The 21,789-nt window shown below is 31.2% G+C and overlaps 1 protein-coding gene across 2 annotated transcripts; it reads left to right on the top strand.

Moving 5' to 3' along the window:
• The first annotated feature begins 8,545 nt into the window (after positions 1 to 8,545).
• On the top strand, positions 8,546 to 9,853 carry LOC129304235 (putative lipid-transfer protein DIR1). 2 transcript variants are annotated; one of them, XM_054943928.1, is made up of 2 exons: positions 8,546 to 8,934; positions 9,633 to 9,853. In XM_054943928.1, exons 1-2 carry the CDS (start codon positions 8,619 to 8,621, stop codon positions 9,644 to 9,646), a joined length of 330 nt encoding a protein of 109 aa, XP_054799903.1. In that variant the 5' UTR covers positions 8,546 to 8,618; the 3' UTR covers positions 9,647 to 9,853. The 2 variants fall into 2 exon arrangements, with proteins under 2 accessions (XP_054799903.1, XP_054799904.1); XM_054943929.1 differs by having other exon boundaries at positions 8,551 to 8,934; positions 9,521 to 9,853.
• The last annotated feature ends 11,936 nt before the right edge of the window (positions 9,854 to 21,789 follow it).

Genomic DNA, 21,789 nt, shown 5'->3' on the forward strand with positions numbered 1-21,789 from the left:
AACATTATTATTAAACAAATAGAAAGCATATATGTACTATTATTCAAGTAGTATCTTATAAGTCTTTACAAAATTAAATTAATTGCATTTAATCATTTAAAACATATAATGCATGATAGCTAATAATATTTATTCAAAAATAGCTAAACAAAGCAATAAGAAATATAAATTTCCTTGTTACCTCAATCCTTTTATACTAAAAGGATTTCCTCTTGTATAAAATGAAACTTGGCTTCTTCTTTATCCTCCAATTAAGTTCCACCAATAATTCCCTACAATATATAAGTAATCCATGTCACTTTTTATGGTCAATAGCATTAATGAAGACTATAACTCATGCCACACAACTTGAGTCAATAAGCCATAATCCATCCTAATAGTCCATATATTAAACCAACCATTCACATAGTATCACTTAATCACCAAAATTATTTATTAGCCACCATTAGGCCAATTTTCAATTCATATAATTTTTTAATAAATTAAAAACCTTCGCTTAATGTCATCAAATTTCATAATTAGCCCTTATAATGAAAATGAAAGATTAATTTAAATTTTATTAAATTCAAATAGTACAATTATAAGTAAATCAATAGGCTTAAAACATGGAAGAGTAAAATTCAATCTCTTAAGGTTTGATTTTTTAGCCTAAAACTTCCTTTTCATCTAATTGCCTACTCAAAATATTAGAGCATTATATAGAAACTCAAAACAACCTCCATAAGACCTAAAGAAATCAAAGCTTACAAGAATAAAGCCTTTAGGATTAAAATTAAGAATTTTTCTCTTCTAAAAACTCAAGAAAACCAAGACGGAAGTAAGAGGATTGACATAAGGAGTTTACCTATCATGTAACTAAGCTTGCAACGGTGGTAAAGCCTCCTAAATCCGAGCCCTAACTCCCTCTCTTCCTTTTCTCTTCTCCTCTCTCTCTCTCTCATGCTCTTTGTTCCATTTCTTTCTCTTTTGTTTTTAATTTCTGCATGTTTTGTACTTTAAAAAACTGATCCAAACACTTTGAAGAAAATTATAAGGACGGGCACAACATTTCTTAATTATAGCACCAAAGCCCGGGTCAACTTTGATAATTTTTTCATAGTTAAAAGTAAAATAAAACCAAACTTTTACTTAGTGAAATTCAAACTTTGGACCTCTATTAAATTATTTTTAATTTTAATGTAAATATAGATATTTTATTTTAAAATAAATTTGAGTCTTAAAATTTCAAGATGTTATATATGCCAACAATAAATTTGAGTCTTAAAATTTCAAGATGTTATATATGCCAACATGCAAGAAGGAGTGATGCTCCCTTTCCCTGTGGACATGTATGGTAATCCACAGTCTATTGACCAAGTCAACAATAAGGTGTTGAATGATTTATTCAACCATGCAGAGGCTACCACTACCTTATGCAACTTATATATGAGGTATGTTTCTGAAATCTTTTATTAAACATTTAGCTACACACACACACACTTTAATCATTTATTGTTCTATTTATTTTGACATTTAAGAAACCTCTATACTACCATGCTTTCTGGAAGAGATATAGCACGGAGGATTATATTTATCAGTTCTCATATGGTCTCTCCTTATGGTCATGACATAATGAATCCTAAACAAGGACTGTAAATATCTCAAAAGCTTTCAAAGTACTTCCAGTAATGTGGTGCTGACAAAAACACAATATTCATAGCACCCTTCACTTTACGATACTTCACTTTAATTTATTCAAAATTTAATTATTTATATGACACTTTCTAATTGTAATTTTTATCATAGAGGACATTGGATGTTACTTATGATCAATCCAACTTTAAGGAGGGTGTGGTACCTTGACCTTCTTCGTAATGGCCATCCTTCCAACAAACCACATATTGTGGAAATGATTAATCAATAAGTTGATTAATTTTTTTGTGTATATGTTTGTAATTTATTCTTTTTATATGAATATTTCTCATATCAAATTTTCTATTTCATATTAAGGCCATTGTCATTTACCGCATTGATGTTGATCAACAATTTCGATAACTAGTAAAGGGCAGTGGTCAGTTTGACATAGCAACATCATGGATAGTTGTCAAGGTATACGTAGTTATCGTTAATTATGTTAGCAACGTCACTGTAGGTCATATTATATTATTAATTAATTGTTTGGTTTTTTTATCCATTATATGATTGTAGTGCCCAGAGCAAGCAGACAAAGTTAGGGATTATGGGTATGCTGTCATGAAATTCATGAAGGACATAATCTAACATGCTCTAACCAAAATTCTTCCGAATGATGTAATATATATTGTCTTTCTATTCATTAATATTATATTAGTTTTTATTAATAAACTTGATTTTAATTTGTTGTTGTTGTTGTTGCATACAGTACTATGAGGATGTATACTGTGACATGTATACTCATGCTCAAATGGAAGAAGTCCTTTAAGAGTTAGCAAACAGCATTTTTGAAGCATGGTTTAGTTCTAATAGCCAACAGCAGTGATAGTTAGGAAACTTAGGCAAATTTTGGAATTTAGAGATTTTTGTTTTAGCCACTAATTAGTTTAATTTAAGCACTTCAAGTTGTATATAAGTTTTTTTATAGGAATTCATTATACATTTATGTATACACGTGACTATTATTGGCTAGAATTTGTTTCTAGGTGCTGGAATATCATTTTGTAATTTACAATGTAAGGGGGGTTGCTAGAAATGCAGCCTACCTATTTTAAAAAATTAGGTCATAATATTCAACGGTTATAAAAAAGCATTGAATATGATGATCAATAATACAGTAAAAACTATTCAGCGGTTGTGTCACAGAACTGCTAAATATTTACATATATTTAACAGTTACAAGTAAAAAACCATTAAATAATAACAAACTATTTAGTAGTTTTTAATCTAGAATCGTTGAATATTATCTCTTGCAAATTCTTATTTTTAAATTGCAAAAAATTTTCAACTATTTTGAACTAAAAACTGTTGAATCAAGGGTCATAGAATATTTAGCGTTAGATTACTCAACGGTTTATAATAATTAAATATTAATGAAAATAACCGTTTTATATTCCTTTTTTTTGTAGTTGTGATTGGTAACTTTAAGAACCCATTTCATGGAGTCACTTAAGCTATTCTTCCTTTAGAGGTAAGTTTTGACATGATGACCCTGTTTGTTATAGTAAGCACAAGTACTAAAGGGACCGGATGAATGCACAAAAGGTTTGAAATAACTATGATAAAATTTTATGGCCTTCTTTAGCTTCTTTTGAGATGTACCAATTATGGAATTATATCCAATACCTGATCAATCAGAGATGCACCTTTAAGAGCCAATTAGAATATTTATCATCTTCGTATCATGAGTAAACTTAGCCAAATTCCTTTTTAGAATATTAAGCTGATTACTTAATGAAATGCAATTAACAGGCAAAACATGTGATTCTTTCTCCTTGTCAGAGGAGGTTTTCAGCTTATCCTCTAATTATAAAATTTTCTATTTAGCACACAAAAGTTGTTTATATTGTTCTTGAAAAAGATAAAACAATTCATTATATTTAGTTTGAAGTTTATTGGATTTACCTCTTTTAATTCAATCTAATCATCATCTTCATGTTCTTGCACTACGAGACATAAGTTGGCAATCTCCTCCTCTTCTTTATCCTCAGATGAACTATCCCCCCAAGCTGCAAAGGCCTTCTTCTTATTTGGTTTCTCCTTCTTCTCTTTTTCTTACTTCTTCTGCCAATGTAGACAATCTCATTTGGCATGCCTAGGTTTCTTGCATTCATAGCAAGTAAGAGGTTCTTTTTTTCCTCTTTATTATTGCTTAAGGATCCTGTTCTAAAATTTTTCTTCCCTTTGTAGAACTTTTTGAAGTGCCTTACTATCATGGCAAATTCTTCATTCTCATCAAATTCTTCATCTAATTCTTCTTATTTTTCAATAGCTTTTAAAGCAATCCTCTTTTTATTTTTGTTCATATCTTTATTATATTGTAAAATAGTGGATCCATGCTCTTCCAAACTCTAGAATAGTACAACTACTAAACGCATTGAAACATCTTGAGCTTCAATGATTGCTATGATCTTAAGCTACGATTCCATTGGAAGACTATTCAAAATTTTCTTTATTTGCTCTGCCTGAGTATAAGTCTTCTCTAAGTTCATCAAGTGGTTTATTATGTGTGTGAACCTAACATGCACTTCCTTAATGGTTTCTCCATCCTTCTTTTTAAATGTCTCATACTCATGTATGAGACTGCTCTTCCTATTCTTCTTGACTCTAATAGCTCCCCATGATCTTGCTTTAATGCATCCCACATTTCTTTTAGTGTTGTACAATGTGTGACATGATAGTACTCGACACAATTGAATGCACAAGCTATGTAAGCTTGTCTTTAGCATTGAGGTTGATGAGCCACTTATTTTCATCACTATATTCTTCTTTTATATTTTCTCTCATGAGTCCATCATCTCCAACCATCATAAGAATGTATCGACCCTCAATGACAATGTCCAACATTTATATATCGAGAATTTTCAAGTACATCATCATATGATTTTTCTAGAAAGGATAGTCCTCACCTTTGAAAGCAAGTGGTCTGGTGGTTGATAATCCTTCATTGAGATTCTCATCTGCAAAATTAGCCATTAGTAAGATCTTTAACTTTGACTGTTAAGTCAAATTTGAGCAACCAAGCTTTGATACCAATCATAAGGGGGTGAATTGGGCTAATTAAAGTTTAAAAAAATTAAGAAGATATAATTATAAGAAAGGAATGATATTACCAAATAAAGCTAAGTGAAGGCAAGAGAAGCTTTGCACAAAATTTTTATCTTAGTTTAGCTCTAACCACTTGAGCTTACGTGTAGTCTTCACGATATACTTGAGATTTTTAACTAACTCAACCAAGATCAATTCAAACTCTTGGTTGCTATAATACAATTTATATAGGCTCTTCCTTGAGTAAGTAACTCTCCCACTTACAAAGAGGATCTTAAATCCTCTTAAGCTCCCCAAGCTTAAGTAACTACCTCAAATGAGAAATTTCACCTATTTCAAATTTTCCACTTTTCATTTTGAGGATTCAAACCTAGTCCCTAAAGATTAAATACCAATAAGCCATTGTGTTTTTCTTATTATGTTCAGCCAAAATTAATAAAAATACATTTAAAATTCCTCATCATAAATTTTAAATTTTTACTTAAGATTTTGGGTCTTTACAATAATAGTAATATAATTAAAGAATTACGAAACAAATCAAAATTGCTAAACAAAAAAATTAAAAAGAATAAAGAAATAAAAAAGTATGATATATTTTAGTCTAATGAAAACATTTCTAACAGCTTATTCAAAATTACCATACCAAAAATTTTAATTTTAATGATTACCAAAAAAATTTAATTTTAGTAATAATTTTGTAGGTTGTTACAATATAATTAGTTACATACACATTAATAATAATCCCAAAAAATGGAATTTACCACATAAAGTCCCTAATTCCAACCAAATTTTCAACTCTCTGATTCAACTCCCAATTTCACACTCTAGTCTTAATTATAGTTATCTCTAAATTCAAACAACTCAATTAAATCCTCAAATGTTGGTAAAAAATTTCATCAATCAACAATTAAATTCTCATATTATACTACATTCTTAATTTCTTTAATTAATATCCGTCACTCAACATGACATCTTTGAAATTATTTATTAATTTCTCATTCATGTTTTCAAGCATATCAAATAAATCTCATAATTTCAAACAACTCATAAACTTTTATTCATTCTCAAATTACTTCCACAATCCACTAGAAGGCTTACAAATGTCCCAATTTTGTCAAAAAGCCCTTTTTAGATAAATAATCTCATGGATTTGAACAAAATATCTTTATTACCTAAAATTTTTAACCAAAAGAATTTCATAGCCAAATAATGTCTAGGTTACGCATATAAAAAATATTCAAAAAAATTTGCATTAATTCATCTATAAATAGAAAAAACAAACAACTTAAACTTGTGATTCAACCCCACGATCAATTTTTAACAAGTATTTCTAAGTTACCTATTATCAATTAACAAAGTTTTAAGCAATAATTAACTCCGAGAATCCAAATCCTCAATTTCTACTACTAGGGTTCCTCTAAAAATTCCCAAATTCCAATTCAAGTGCGAATAATAAATTATAAACAGATTAAATCTCAATTTCAACTCATATTATCACAACCCAGGCATTGAATTCAAATTTAAACAGTTAAAATGTCATTAATTACTTTAAACCTCTACTTCATTACAAGCCCTAATCTCAAATCCTCCAAACCAAACATTTGAACAAATCTAGACCCATTAAAACTTGATATAACCTGATTAATACATGTAAATACAAAGTAATCAGTTAGAGACCCAAGTTTTTCACTGTGAAGAAGTCCAGAAACAAAGTAGAAAATATACTTAAAAAAATATTTAAAATAGTTACCTAGTCTTAAAAAATTTAAGAACACCCTGAAAGTATCATATAATGAAGCCCTTGGAAATCTCCCTCAACCGAACGCACACCCAGTTTCGCGCGAAAGCTTCTATTTCTCTCCTCTCTGTCCGTTTTGGAAAATGAAATGTGGGAAGGGATGAGATTGTTTGCCATCTAATATTAGGTGGCATGATGGGCTGTAGGCTGTAGCCCATTGGTCTCAATCCAACCCCCAATCTTTGTTTTTCTTTTTTTTTTTTTTTTTTTTAAATCTCTCCGTTACCTTCTTATTTCTTTAAAATTCCATCTATATTTATATATATATATATATATATTTTCTTCAAAATTTAAAGGATTGAGTTAAATTTATGTATTTTTTTCAAATAAAATATTCATAATATTTAAATATTTATAACATGTTAATTTGAAAAAAATACTTTAAATAATTCTTTATCACGATTAACCATAATTATTTTTCTTGATTTTTTCAAAGCTCTAACTTAAAATTAAGTTTGCAAAAATTTAACCCATTTTGAGTAAATTTTCTTTATTCAAGTAATTCCATGGTAATTTCTCTTTACCTTAAAATTATTTTTTAATATGTCTTAAATTCTAAAAATAAAATTAGGATGTTATATTATGGATGATTCATTTAAATATTGAATATGTAAAATTATAGTTGTAAAATTATAATTATAAATTACTGATAAAGTAGTCTTAAATTACTTGATTGATATATGTAATATATTTTTATAGGGTTATTACTGTCTTTTCAATCCAATTTCAAATTATACTTAGATTCCAAGAGACTTGATTATAATTTTTAAATTTTATGAAACTTATTTGTAAATAAGTTTACTTCATGAGATGTATACATAATTTTTTATATGTTTAATATACTTTTATCCAATCAAATCAAAACAATAGGATTTTAATATATTAATAATAAAAAGAAATTTTCATAAAATAAATAATATATATAAATGAACCACATGTCCTTATTTAAGTGTATAAGTTTTCCATATCCAAACTAGGGTACAAAACAACGTTTCCTCACAAATTTTACTATATCCCTGACAAAGTGATCTATTTTTTTTTTTATTCAACTCTATTTCTGACGAATTAAATCCATGATATGAGATTGGAATGAAGAAAGGGGGGAAAGGTGTTGTATCACAGATTTACTCGCGTGAGAAAAATCCTCCTTATCAACACTATACTTGTGACCCGAGGACATATACTTCTTAGGCCCCACTACATTGACTAGGGAAATAGAACCAGTTTGGTTATATTGTCATTTAGAGAATATACTCAGAATATTATGTTGATCATCTTATGTTGGTTATAAGGCATCTTTAATTATCTCATTAAAATTAAGGAGAGTCAATTAAGTTATAAATTTTGTCTGAAAATATAATATACTTTCAATTTTACCCTTATTTAAATAAAAAAATTTCAAATTTATATTATATTATTTTTCATAGTTAATGAGTTTAGATAGGAGTAATGTTGAAAAAAGCATAATTCATACTCCATTAAGTGTTTTATATTAAGGATAAAAGAATAATTCTTCTAGAATGTGCCCTGTAATAGATATCGAAGGGAGTTTATATTAATCCATGATTAATTTAATCATATTTTGATTAATTAGACCCTTTAAATTACATTTGAGTAATTCATAGTTTATTTTAAATTAATTAGAAAATCAATATTTTAATAGGAATAAAATGTAAAATAAAAATGATTTTCTGATTAATGATTCATAAAAAGATGTTAAACTTCTTAAACATAAAAACAATTAATTAAAAAAATAAACCTCAACCATCCAAGGAAGATTTAAAAAAAAATTAAATATATAAATATATATAGCTATAAACGTAAATCTCGTGCAAAGTCATAATCGTTTGGTTGTAACTACTTCTTGTATGTGTTTTATATATAAGACAGAAAACAATGTAGATCTAGACTCATATGAAACTTCCTTTTCATATCATGGGCCATGACTAATTGATTGATGACCAAGACGATTCACTGCACTGCGCCAAAATATCATTTTGAAAGGTCAAAGTTGAATTCTCAAATTATGTCCACACATACACACAAGGTGTGTGTGTGTAATAACCAATTCTATTTTCAACCTCAACATCTTAATAAGAACATGGCGATCAAACTCAAACCCTTGGTGCAGTGTGTGGTGGCAGTGGCTGTGTTTGTGGTGATAGGGTTACTGGGTAGAATAGCTGAAGGGGTTGTGTTATGCAACACAGACACCACGAAGCTGAGCTTGTGTCGTCCAGCGGTCACCGGGCAACACCCGCCACCACCGGCAAAGGCGTGCTGCGCGGTTTGCCGGCATGCTGATCTGGCGTGCCTTTGCAAGTACAAGTCTGTGCTTCCTGCACTTGGGATTGACCCCAACAAGGCCATCGCTTTGCCTACTAAGTGTGGTCTCACCACCCCTCCACAATGTAAAGGTAACATATATAATCAATCCTTTAATTATTTTGACTCCTGACTTGTAAAAATTATAAAAAGAAGGAAAGAAAGAAAAATATAAAAAGAAACACATGAATCTGGGGAAAAATCATTTTCCTGTTCATATTGATATTGATTGATCAATTATGCAAGGAATTTTAGGATATATATAAAATTCAATTTACTTTAACTTTTTGCATTTAGATGGAGATTATTATTCAAATTGTATAACTATATCTAACAGCCACCACAACTCATTCCGTTTTTTTTTCCTTTCCTAATTCAGGTTTGGATGAGTTAATTATGGTTTTCATCTGCTCTGTTTTATCGTGTGTATTGATTATATATATACAAGCGATTTTTTTTTTAGCTTTTGATATATATATATATATATATATATTATATAAGTTAATTGAAAAGGAAGTTATTCACAACCCCTCCTAATATTTTAGATAAAATCAAAGGAACATATCTCCTAATGAAAACAAGTCAGTCTGTCAAAAGATTTTAAACTTATGCACAGCAAGCATTTTAAATAATATTATTGAATAATGTTGACTGTTGTTTTCTTTTTTCTTTTTGCAGGGAATTGAAGTTGTTTTAGATCATATTTATTAATTATAAGCATCATCTTAAATAACCTGCCCTTAAATAAATATCATTAATTTGTACTGTGATTTAGTTTTTTTTGTTACAGGGCAAGATGTCTGATCTGATGTAACGTGATTCTTATGTTTGTAAAATTAATTTGTATTGCCACTTGATATATGTACTGCAAAAGGTCTTGATATGCATATGCTGTTCACCGGCCAAGAGATATAATGATATCCAAACAATTATTTTTCCGTTTATTAATTAAATTTGCAAACGGATGTCTGTTCAGTGTTCATCTTGCAACAGTAGATCGTTAAAATTTGATACTGCAGATCCATTTTTTGACTATAATTTTTTGTAAAGAATAGATCATCATTAATGGTAACTAGTTCAAATAATTTTCTGCTATTTTAAGTTTGAATCTTGCATATGAGGAAAATTGTTGGTTCACCATTCACTTGTTTGATTAGATGATAACAAATCCTTTTGTTACGTTTTTTTCCCCCGGACTTGAAGAAAATCTTGAAGACACAAGACAATTAAATTAATAGTTTGCAAGAGATGAAGACTTAGGACATGTTTGGTTTCGGTTCTTAAAAATAGTTTTTTTAACAAAAACATTTAAAAACTTTGTTTGGATAAGTATTTTTGAATCTAATTTTTTTAAAAAACTATTCTCATTTTCTTTAAAACAGAAAGTAGAAACAAGTTAAATTTATTTTCATTTTATTTTTCTTGCTTATTACATTTGCTTATTAAAAAGTATATAGTTATCTTAACTAATTATTATCATAAGCGATCACTATTAATGGCTAGTAACTATCATTATTGGTCGATTTTCAAATTATAAAATTGTTTTTAAATTAATATAACCAAACATTAATTTTTTGTTTTGAAGAGAAATATTAAAAAACGTATTGCAAAATAATTTTAAAAACAAAAAATAATCAAGAACAAAAACAAATAGGCCATATGTTTCTGGCTTCTGGTAGTCCTTTACCATGATATCCAGCAGATAGCACACTATGTAGTGTGTCTTCCTTAATTCCCTCTTTGTCATCTCTACTTAGCGTGCTATCTGTTGTATGTGTGTCAAAAATGTGTGTGTGTCAAAGTCCCACATTGATTAAAAGAAGAAATCTCCTAGTGCATATATAATAAGGAATAAAGTGGGCTAATAAAATGGGCTTGAAGGAAAAGTGGCCTCACACACATGAAACAGGCCAACTCAGGGCAATTGTAGTTGAAATCAGCCAATTTGCCCCCCATGCACGTGAGTTCAAGAGGCAATGAATTCCTTTTATCGAGTTATTTTTACAAAAATAATTAAATAAATAATTATTTTTAGCTTACCTAAAAACCTCTGATTTTACTGTTTTAAATTTGAACTTGAAGCCTTAGCAGTTTTTTAGCATTAACCTCTTCTGAAAACTGAAGCTTTAATTTGGTGATTATGAGCCAACATTCATGTCTCCTTCCTTAGGCTATATATAGCCATAGGTGCGGACAGAACAGGGAACCAGCCTCTTAAGATTTCGGGGCAATTCTCTCCTCCCTTTGCCTTCTGTTCGTCTGTTCATCTGTGTGTACTTTTAGTCTTTGTTGTTCTGTTCTCTTGCTCCGCCGCAGGAAGTGCTTGTTTAATCCTGGGGAACTGTCGGTCCATCATCCCGGTGTGTTGGAATAGTTCTTACAGACAGTGTCTTTTCGGGCACGACTCAAGTAGTCTAAAGTTCGCTGTTCCCATCTGTCGTTGATGCTGCCAATAATTTTAAGAACTATCCAACCCAATGGTGACCAACAATATTGAGAATGTCACTCCCAAAAGTGTGCCCAGTGGTTCGGCTAGAGGTTAGTACGTCCCTGCCGCTGTTGCTATCTCCCTACCAAGGCCATTCCTAAACATATCAAAGATAGAAGTCTTTGACGGTAGGAACTTTAAACGGTGGCAGGAACGAGTCTTCACCATTCTTGACATGCATGGTGTAGCTACTGCTCTTGCTCAATCCAAGCCTTCTGCTAATACTAATTAGGCCCAGAGAGTTACATGGACTCATGCAAACAAGGTATGCCGACACATTATCATTAGCACTTTATCTAATGATTTGTTCGATGTCTACTGTGTCTATAAAGAAGCTTGTAAGATATAGGAGTCCTTAGTGACAAAGTACACTGCTGAGGATGTTGGCAAACAAAAGTTCATTGTGGGCAACTACTACAAATGGGAGATCATCGAGAACAAGGATGTGAAGGAGAAAATCAACAAATATCATAAGCTATTGGAGGAGCTTCACGTTAAAAACACCAACCTTTTAGATGAGTTCATTGTTGGGATCCTGATTGAGAAGCTGCCAGAATGTTGGTCTGATTACAAATAGCAACTGAAACACAAACAGAATCAGCTGTCCTTGACTGTCCTAATCACTCATATCATCATTGAAGACACCAATTGCAAGGCAATACGTGCAGCTTGAACTAAAAAAATGACATCCAAAGCCAACCTGGTGGAGATAAAGCCTCACAACAAGAGGTATGATTCTAAACCTAAAGATAAGAAGAATAGGAAATTTGATTACAAACCCAATGCTTCTAACCCCTCTTTTAAGAAGAAAGGAGACTGTTTTGTCTATGGTAAACCAGGACACTATGTAGCACAGTGTAGGAAGAGAACAAACTGTGATAAGCCTCAAAAGCCAAATGTAAATTTGGTACAACGAGATGGTGATAGTGATGATGACATCATTGCTGTAGTGGTGTCACAAGCTCTCTTGATTTTTGATGTGAAGAAATGGGTGGTAGACTCCAGGGCTACCAAGCACATATTTGCTAGCCAAGAGATATTTACCTCTTATAATCCTATAAAGGAAAGGGAAGACCATGTTTACCTTCCCGTTCCCGAACTGCCAAAGTTCAAGGAAAAGGAAAAGTGGTCTTACAGCTCATATCAGGGAAGACTTTGGCTCTGAATGATGTTCTGCATGTGCCTAAAGTTAGAGCAAACTTAGTGTCAGTTGCTCTTTTAGGGAAAGCTGGAGTTAAAGTGTCATTTAAATCTGACAAGATTGTAATGACAAAAAATAATATGTTTGTGGGAAAAAGGTATTGTAATCAGAGACTATTTGTTTTGAATATTGATGAAATGAATAAGACTGAATCTTCTAAGTATATGCCTACTTATATGGTTGATTCCTTTGATCTATGACATGCTAGGCTAGGTCATGCTAGTAAAGGTTATATAAATAGGATGCGACAACTTGGATTACTTTTTGAAATTAAAAACAATGATTTTGGAAAATGTGAAGTATGTATAGAAACTAAACAAAGTAAAAAACCTCATTTTTTTAATCAAAGAGAATCTGAATTACTATATTTAATTCACACAGATTTAGGTAATTTAAAACAAACCATGACTAGAGGTGGTAAAAAATATTATATCACTTTTATTGATGATTTTTCAAGATATACTAAGGTATACTTGTTAAGAAACAAAGATGAAACTTGTGAAAAATTTCTTTTATATAAAGCAGAGGTTGAAAATCAGTTAAACAAAAGAATTAAAAGGGTTAGATCTGATAAAGGTGGAGAATATGTTTTATTAAATGATTTTTGTGAAAAAGAGGGAATTATACATGAAATAACACCTCCTTCTTCTCCCGAGTCTAATGGTGTTGCAAAAAGAAAAAATAGAATATTAAAAACGATGAATGCTTTGCTTGTAAATTCTTCTGCACCTGATAACTTGTGGGGTAAAGCTATTTTATCTACATGTTTTTTACAAAATAGGATACCTCATGAGAAAACAAAGAAAACACCTTATGAGTTATGGAAAGGGTTTACCCTAAATTTAAAATATTTAAAAGTGTGAGGGTGTCTTGCAAAAGTTTTATTACCTAACCCTAAAAAGAGAAAAATTGGTTCTAAAACTTCTAATTATATGTTTATTAGGTATGCTGAACAAAGTGTAACATATCATTTTTCAGTTTCAAAAAGTGATATTTTGGACCAAAACACAATTGTAGAGACTAAGGATGCTGAATTTTTTGAACATATTTTTCCCTTGAAAATTAAGCATGTTTCTAAATCTGTTGAGAATTTAGAGTTTGAATAAAATTTAAATGAGGATTTGGTTTTAAGGAGAAGTAAAAGGCAAAGGAAAGAAACAAGTTTTAGAGATGATTTTTACACTTATTTAGTACAAGATGAACTGTTAAATTTTTATGAAGCTATTTCTTCTCCTGATGCCAAATTTTAGAAAGAGGCAATAGAAATTGAAATTGATTCTTTAAGGAAAAATAAAACTTGAGTTTTAGCAAATTTGCCCCAAGGAGCTAAAGCTATTGGGTGTAAATGGATTTTTAAGAAAAAATATTTTTCAGATGGTTCAATTGATAAATATAAAGCAAGGCTTGTGGTCAAGGGTTTTACTCAAAAAGAAAATATAGATTATTTTGACACATTTTCTCCTGTGACTAGAATCTCTTCTATAAGAGTTCTTATTGCTTTGGCTTCAGTTTACGTACTTTTTGTTTACCAAATGGATGTTAAAACTACTTTTTTAAATGGTGATTTGGAAGAAGAAATTTACATGGTATAGCCTGAGGGATATGTGATTCCTGGGCAAGAAAATAAAATTTATAAACTTGTCAAGTCTTTGTATGGCTTAAAACAAGCGCCTAAGCAATTGCATGAGAAACTTGATCAAGTTTTGACAACTGGTGGATTTTTTACTGTTGAAGTAGAAAGATGTGTTTATATAAAACTAGTGAATAATTATTGTGTGATTATATGCTTGTATGTGGGTGACATGCTAATTTTTGCCTCTGGTATGTATGTTGCAATTGAAACAAAAAATTTTCTTTCTTCAAATTTTGACATGAAAGATATGGGTGAAGCCAAGGTAATCTTGGGTGTAAAAATTATAAGGAATGAAAATGGAATCTTGCTTTCCCAAGAACATTATGTTGAGAAAATTCTCAGAAAGTTTGGACATCTTAAAGATGCTCCTCTGAGTACTCCTTATGATTCGAGTGTGCAATCAAAAAAGCACAAGGGTGACCTAATTGCTCAATCTGTAATTGATGAACTTTACTAGGCCTAATATAGCTTATGCTGTTGGTAGATTGAGCAGATATACCTACTATCCAAGTAGTAAACATTAAGAGGCTCTGGGGAGAGTCTTGAAATATTTAAGAGGTATCATGAATTATGGTACATTGTATAGTGGATTTCCCATTATATTAGAAGGATACAGTGATGCTAACTGGATTTCAGATTCAGAATAGACAAAATCCACTAGTGGTTATATATTCACTCTTAATAGTGGTGCAATAATCTAGAAGTTTGGAAAATAGACAATCAACACAAAATCCTCAAGGGATTCTGAGTTTATTGCCATGGAACTGGCTGGGACTGAAGCTGAGTGGTTGAAAAACTTCTTAGCGAGTATTCCAATAGGTGAAAAACCCACACCATCAGTTATTTTACATTATGATAACCAATCTGCAATAGCAACGGCTAAAAATAAGACCTTCAATGGCAAAAGTAGACATATTCAATTGAGACATAATATTATAAGGCAGCTGCTCAAAGATGGGTTCATCTCAATCGATTATGTGAGATCAGAGTTAAATCTGGCAGATTCGTTAACTAAACCCTTGGGGAAAAATTTATTATTGAAATGTCGAGGGAAATGAGACTTAAGCCTGTTTGAAATTAACGATGATGGCAACCCAACCTTTGTGATTGGAGATCCTATGAAGAAAGTTCAATGGGTAAGAACAAGTTACTTGTTAGTTCTGCTAGCACTGAATTTTGTCCCTTCCTATAGCTGAGAAAGTGCTAGAATGCATTGAATGGAGGCTGAGTGAAAGCTCTTAATGTTTTCATAGTCCTTATAGATGGTGTATTTATTGCAGATACACTTGATGAAAACACCTATACAAATATGGAGTGGGGTTGCTCCTATGAGATCATGGCAAAATCTCTAGAGCATTTGTTAAAACCAGGCATGCGCATGGCCAATAACATACAAAACCATTATTAACAGCAGAGATTGTGGGGGTATAATCTGATTAATAAGACCTCTAGTACATGCTCAAGATCTATTGGTTCAATAATGAAGTTACACCGACTTTTCTGTGTGCTAAGTTTTATTAGTCTAGGTTTGGTTCAAGTCGATAGACACCAAATTCGAAGTGATTATCCTCTATGTGAATAACACAAATGAACATAGATCCTTTTGACATATGTGGGGAATTGTTGTATGTGTGTCAAAAGTGTGTGTGTGTGTCAAAGTCCCACATTGACTAAAAGATGGAATCTCCTAGTGCATATACACTAAGGAATGAAGTGGGCTAGTAAAATGGGCTTAGAGGAGAAGTGGCCTCGCGCACATGAGATAGGCCAACTCAGGGCAATCGCATTTGAAATCAGCCAATTCGCCCCCCATGCGTGAGTTCAAGAGGCAATGGGTTCCCTTTACTGAGTTATTTTTACAAAAATAATTAAATAAATAATTATTTTTAGCTTACTCGAAAATCTCTGATTTTACTATTTCGAATTTGAACTTGAAGCCTTGGCAGTTTTTCAATATTAAACCTCTTTTGAAAACTGATTTTGTGAGTTAATGTTTTGTCTACCAACATTTCCAGATAAACCGGTTTTGTAAAGTTAATATTTTAAACGTTTTGTTTGCCAACATTTCCAGACAGAGGCTTAATTGAGATTTATGTTTGCGTAACCCCCAGACAAGTGCTTAAACGTGATTTATAAGAGTGTAACCGAAGCTTTAATTTGGTGATTATGAGCCAACATTCATGTCTCCTTCCTCGGGCTATATATAGCCATAGGTGCAAACAGAACAGGGAACCAACCTCTTGAGTTTTCAGGACAATTCTCTCCTCCCTTTGCCTTCTGTTTGTCTATTCATCTGTGTTTACTTTTAGTCTTTGTTGTTCTGTTCCCTTGCTCTGCTGCTGGAAGTGCTTGTTTAATCTTAGGGAACTGCCGGTCCGTCATTTTGGTGTGCCGGAATAGTTCTTAAGGACAGTGTCCTTTCGGGCATGACTCAAGCAGTTTGAAGTTCACTGTTCCCATCTGTCGCCGGTACCGCCAACACTATCCAACTTAAGGGAAACTAAGTGTGCGTTCTAAAGTCTTTCAAATAACATACTATCAAGTAAGAGTTTCACTTCTGTTGCCTTCTAGACACTTAGTTATCGTCCTTGTCTTTCACATAGCACACTTGAGCTTCAATATCTTGATTCATTTTCCACACCAAGTTACCAAATCTGTCAAATAATTCTAGTGCATCAAATAACACACTAGCTACTATCACTACAAAGAAACATTAGATTAATGATGGAATTTTTTGTCACTAATTAAGCCAAGTTCTATCACTAAATGAGTTAGCAATGGAATAAGTTTGTTAGCAAAAACACCACCATTAATTTATTAGTGATGAAATTTAAAATTTTATGGCTAATTAGCAATGGTACTTAGTGCTAAAAAATTTTTGTCACTAAACAAACATAAGCTATTTCAACATTTTGATGGAATGTATTTCATTGCTAATCCATCATAAATTTTAGATCAATCAAAAAATCACCATTGCCACATCACCTGATGGAGCATATGTCACCTCATTGCCATGTCATTGCCATATTATCGCCATGTCACATGTCACTACCACATCATATATATATATATATATATATTTGGTCAATCTACCACATCATCTAATAACTTCAAATAACTTCAAATTGTCTTGACAAGCTCAAACTTACAACCTCATACCTTTGTAGTATCTTTGTATCCACCTGCTTGTTGATAGTTGAGCTAAAAGAGATGCTAATATTAGATCATATGTTTTGATAATTACAAAAGCAAGAGAAGGGATGTTTGTCATGTGTGTAGAGAAATAAAGAATCATAGATGAAGAACAACTTCAAAAACATGAAGAATTAAGAGAAGATAAAGATATATAGGATAAGTTGTTTAAATCTCTTAGATTCAATGTGAAAATATTGAGAGCTTAATCTCTTTTCATTATCATTAAAATGAATGCATCATCTTTAGCTCATAAGTCTCATTTATGTATATTAAGTCTCATCTTAATGCATTCAAGCTTGCAAGTTATGTCATTTTAGCTTGCAGTGGTTCATAGAAGTTTGGCTTTTCACTGTCTGCAATATCACGTGTGATTCTATAGGGTCACATGCATGATTTAGCATGTTAGGCACAACAACTGACATTTCACACTTGAATTAGAGAGTGATCCGCACGTCATTTGTCACTTGTGCTCGTTTGATGCTTTGACATTGCTTTTGTGTTCCAAATCATGCAAGCAACCCTTTGGTCTACACACAAATTTTGTCAAAGTTGTATTTCATTGCTTTTGTCATAAGCCATTTCACACGTGAGAGTAGATGATAACCAAGCGTGATTTTTCATTAGTCCTTTGAACACATCTTACCAAATTGAGTCTTATATTGTTTCAAGTGAAGTTCAATTTGCATACTTGTGTGATCTGTGATTTACAATTCTATATCTCTTGATCATACAAAATCTTGCTTGAGTGCATAATGGTTCCACGCGTGATATGTATTCCAAAATGGTTTAAGTTTTGTAACTTTCCATTTCATGCGTGAGTGTTGTGTTCCACAAGTGATTTTTCTTCCCAAATGGTTTGGGTTTGAAACAAGTCATTCCATGATTGATAGTCTGTTGTTTCCAATTGAGATTTGTTACCCAAAATTGGCTTTGGCATTTTTCCAGCCAAACCACACATAAGAGCATGTTAGTTTCACGTAAGTTCTGTCATACAGATTTAGCCATAGCTTTCTACCAGCCAAATCATGTGTGAGGACAAAAAGGTCACACGCAAGTTTTGTCACACATAGCTGGTTTTGGCTTTCTATTAGCCAAACTACACGTGAGAGCAAGAGGGTTGCACGCGAGTTTCTACGCACAAAATAGATTGCATATTTATATATACTCTAAACCACACGTGAGACACCTTGAGGTTCACGCCTGATTCGTCACATACTCATATCTGTAACTTTTATACAAGCCATTTCATGCATGATATGTCAGGATACATGTGAGAAATGACACCAATAGCTAGTAACACTGTTCTAATGGTCTGTCAATTGCCAAAACTATATATGTGATATAATTCAAGTTTGAACTAGAACTTTTGATCCTTGAGCGAACTTTTCTTTATCTGAGCATTCAAAAAGCTTTCAAATTATGCTTAAACATTTGGCATTCATTCATCATTCTTGAAAAGAATTGTGAAAAGCTCTCACAAGTTTATAAGCTTTCATTTATAATCTACCTACTCTTTAGGAGAGTTTTTTTTGTTAAAGTTTATTTTTTTTACTTCTAAAATCTTGAAAAAGAGTTTTTCAAGTGTTTGTAACAACTTGCTAGATTATATAGCAAGGATTGTTAAGTGAATCAAGATAAGTTAAGTCTTATAAATTGTACTGTATTGGCAAGCACCCATTAAAGCTTGTATTTTAGTTGGAAATCTCAAGTGTGATATTAAGAAATAGATGTAGGTCAAGTTTGAGGTTAAATCAAGATAAATTTTGTATGTTTCATTTTCTTACTTTTCACTAAAGTTTTTTACTCTTTAAGTTTTCAAAAATTATTAAGTGTCATCCAATTCACCTTCCTCTTAAGTGCCAGCCTATCCAACATCTTAGTCTTTAATTATAAATTAAATATAATTTTAGATTATTTCTTTAAAAAATATTTTTATTTTTAAACACAAATAATTAAGAATACAATTTAAATTATTATTATTATTATATGAATAATTTAAAAAAATAAATAATAATTACTAAATTATTTATTTATAACATAATAATAAATTATTAAATTAATTATATATAAATATAAATTATAAATCATATAATAAAATTAAAAAACAATTTGGGCGGATGAAATGAAACAACAACAATGAAGGAACGAGAAGAAACGTGCGGAAGGGAAGAAACATGTGTCCATTGGGACACTACCATTAACACAAATAAAAAACATTTGTAACCTGCCATTTATTTTCCTTTGTTCTGTTGAAGGCTCAGAGCAGTGTTTTCCGTGTACTAGCACCATGACTTGAAGCAATAACCCAAAGTATTTTTCTCCCATTCAATTTCTGAACCAATCATAGTCTCTTTTTCACTCTATTTTTTGTTGTTTACTATTCATTAGGTTTGGGCTAAGTTTTTGAAAAATTTAACAACACCCAATTACTCTTTTCTTAAATATCAGCTTATCCAAAAAAATTGTTTATAAAAATGATTTTGATTTATTTCCTTGAATCTAAAATTGATGGGAATTAGTCAAATGAAACTCTCCTACTCTATGTATCATTTTCTCTCCACGCAAAACACCATACTTGTCAAGCATACAAACCCAAGCACACAAAAAGATGTCAATTCAGGGCAACATAAATGTTGACCAAATCCTCCACAAAACTTTAATCCACCAACAAATAGAGGTTCAATGAGCACGTTGATGAGAGTAATAAATTACAGGAACAGGGTATTAGTCGATTCAATAAATTGGGTTAACTTATGCGTAGAGAATAGATACTGGGAAAAAAGAGAGGTTATATATCTTATCCAGAGAGTAAAGTGATTTACTCAGTTTTCAGTTTATTATGTTCTTAAAAAGTGAAAATGCAACACCTAGCTGCAATATATAAACCATAGTGGAGATGAGAATTAAAAATAAAAGATAGAATTAATGAACAAAAATATCCAATAATTTTTTCTCTATGAAGCATCCAGTATTCTTTTTTAATTTTATAAAAATAGCCCCCAAGTATTTTTAAGTGAACAAAGCTACAAGAATATCAATGAATTTGTTATAATTAATGCAATAGTACCCGTTATATTGAATTTAACTAACCTCCATTAATGTTGATGGTTTTAAAAAAGAATAAAACAAATATAAGGTGTAAAAATACCCTAAAATTTTTTCTTTAAGAGCTTTTAATATCTTTAAGTCAATAATGGTACATGGATATCTATTAACTTTATAAAATAAGCCATATAAATGAATTGTTAAATATTATTTTACTTTATTTTCTTTTTCTTTTCCATTCAATTTCAATTTTTATCTTAAAAAAATAAGATTTTTAATTTTTATCTAATTGTAATTTTATTTTATTAATACTAAAAATTAATTTGCTATTTAGGCTAAGGCTATTTGGATTTGAGCTTGGTTTGGATTTCTTCAAGATTACTCAGGCGGTCCAAATAAGTTTAAAATAAAGAAAATTTTTTAAACTTTCAAGTTCAATCCTAAAATTTTTCAAGCTTCTTTGACATGGCCTATCAAGCTTAACCTATACTTTTCCAAATATATTAAAATAACTTGACTTGACCATGAAGTTCTAAAAATACAACTTAATGAATTGGGGAAGGTTGGCATATTTTACAAAATTAATGGGTACCCACTCACCATTATTGACTTTAATTTAGGACATAAGCTCGTCATTATTGACTTTGATTCAGGATATAAGCTTATAGAGAAAAAAAAATTATAGATATTTTTACATCATATGTTTGTTCCTTTTTTTAGCGATTAATGTTAATAGTTGGTTAAATTTAATGGAATGAGGATCATTGCAAAATCATTATAACAAGCTCATAGGTATTTTTGTATCTTTATTCATTTAAGAATTTTGGGTGCTATTAGAGAAAAAGTTGTTAGGTATTTTTATCCTTTAACCCTAGAAGATATTACACATAATTCATTCCACTTGCTTACAAAATAACGGTCCACTCTTTCAAATTTTGAATAACACATATAAAGTGAACTTACCTATAATCACCATCAAAACGCATAAAGCTTCACAGAAGTTATCCCAGTTCATGTAAATATTCAAAAGTAAACTTGATCCTTGACCCATTCATTAAATGTATCCAAAGTAAACTTCACAAGTGAACTCAAACAGATCATCGTTAGTGTTCCTAGTTCTCTTTGTTTGCACTGTGACTGACTATGCAAGAGGGCCTCCAAATATGGGTCAAATGCATCACCAAACTTCCTCCAATAATGATGTATGGTGTATACAGATACAGGACATTCCATCAACATTGATAGACTTTCCTCTGCACGGCTGATGTTGGTTGCTGCAGACTCCTCGAAGGACAGCAATGGTAGATTCTAGTCCTCAATAGGCTTACCGGATTCCCGATGAGTGATGTTCTTCCTTGTCGCGCTATGGCCGGGAAGAACATAAG

Source organism: Prosopis cineraria, unplaced genomic scaffold, assembly GCF_029017545.1.
Source record: "Prosopis cineraria cultivar Desert tree isolate PC_DT_omini unplaced genomic scaffold, ASM2901754v1 PC2, whole genome shotgun sequence".
In the NCBI taxonomy this organism is placed as follows: domain Eukaryota; kingdom Viridiplantae; phylum Streptophyta; class Magnoliopsida; order Fabales; family Fabaceae; genus Prosopis; species Prosopis cineraria.

Excerpts from the sequence above, each read along its gene's own strand:
- LOC129304235 (XM_054943928.1), top strand. The coding sequence starts at position 8,619 with ATGGCGATCAAACTCAAACCCTTGGTGCAGTGTGTGGTGGCAGTGGCT.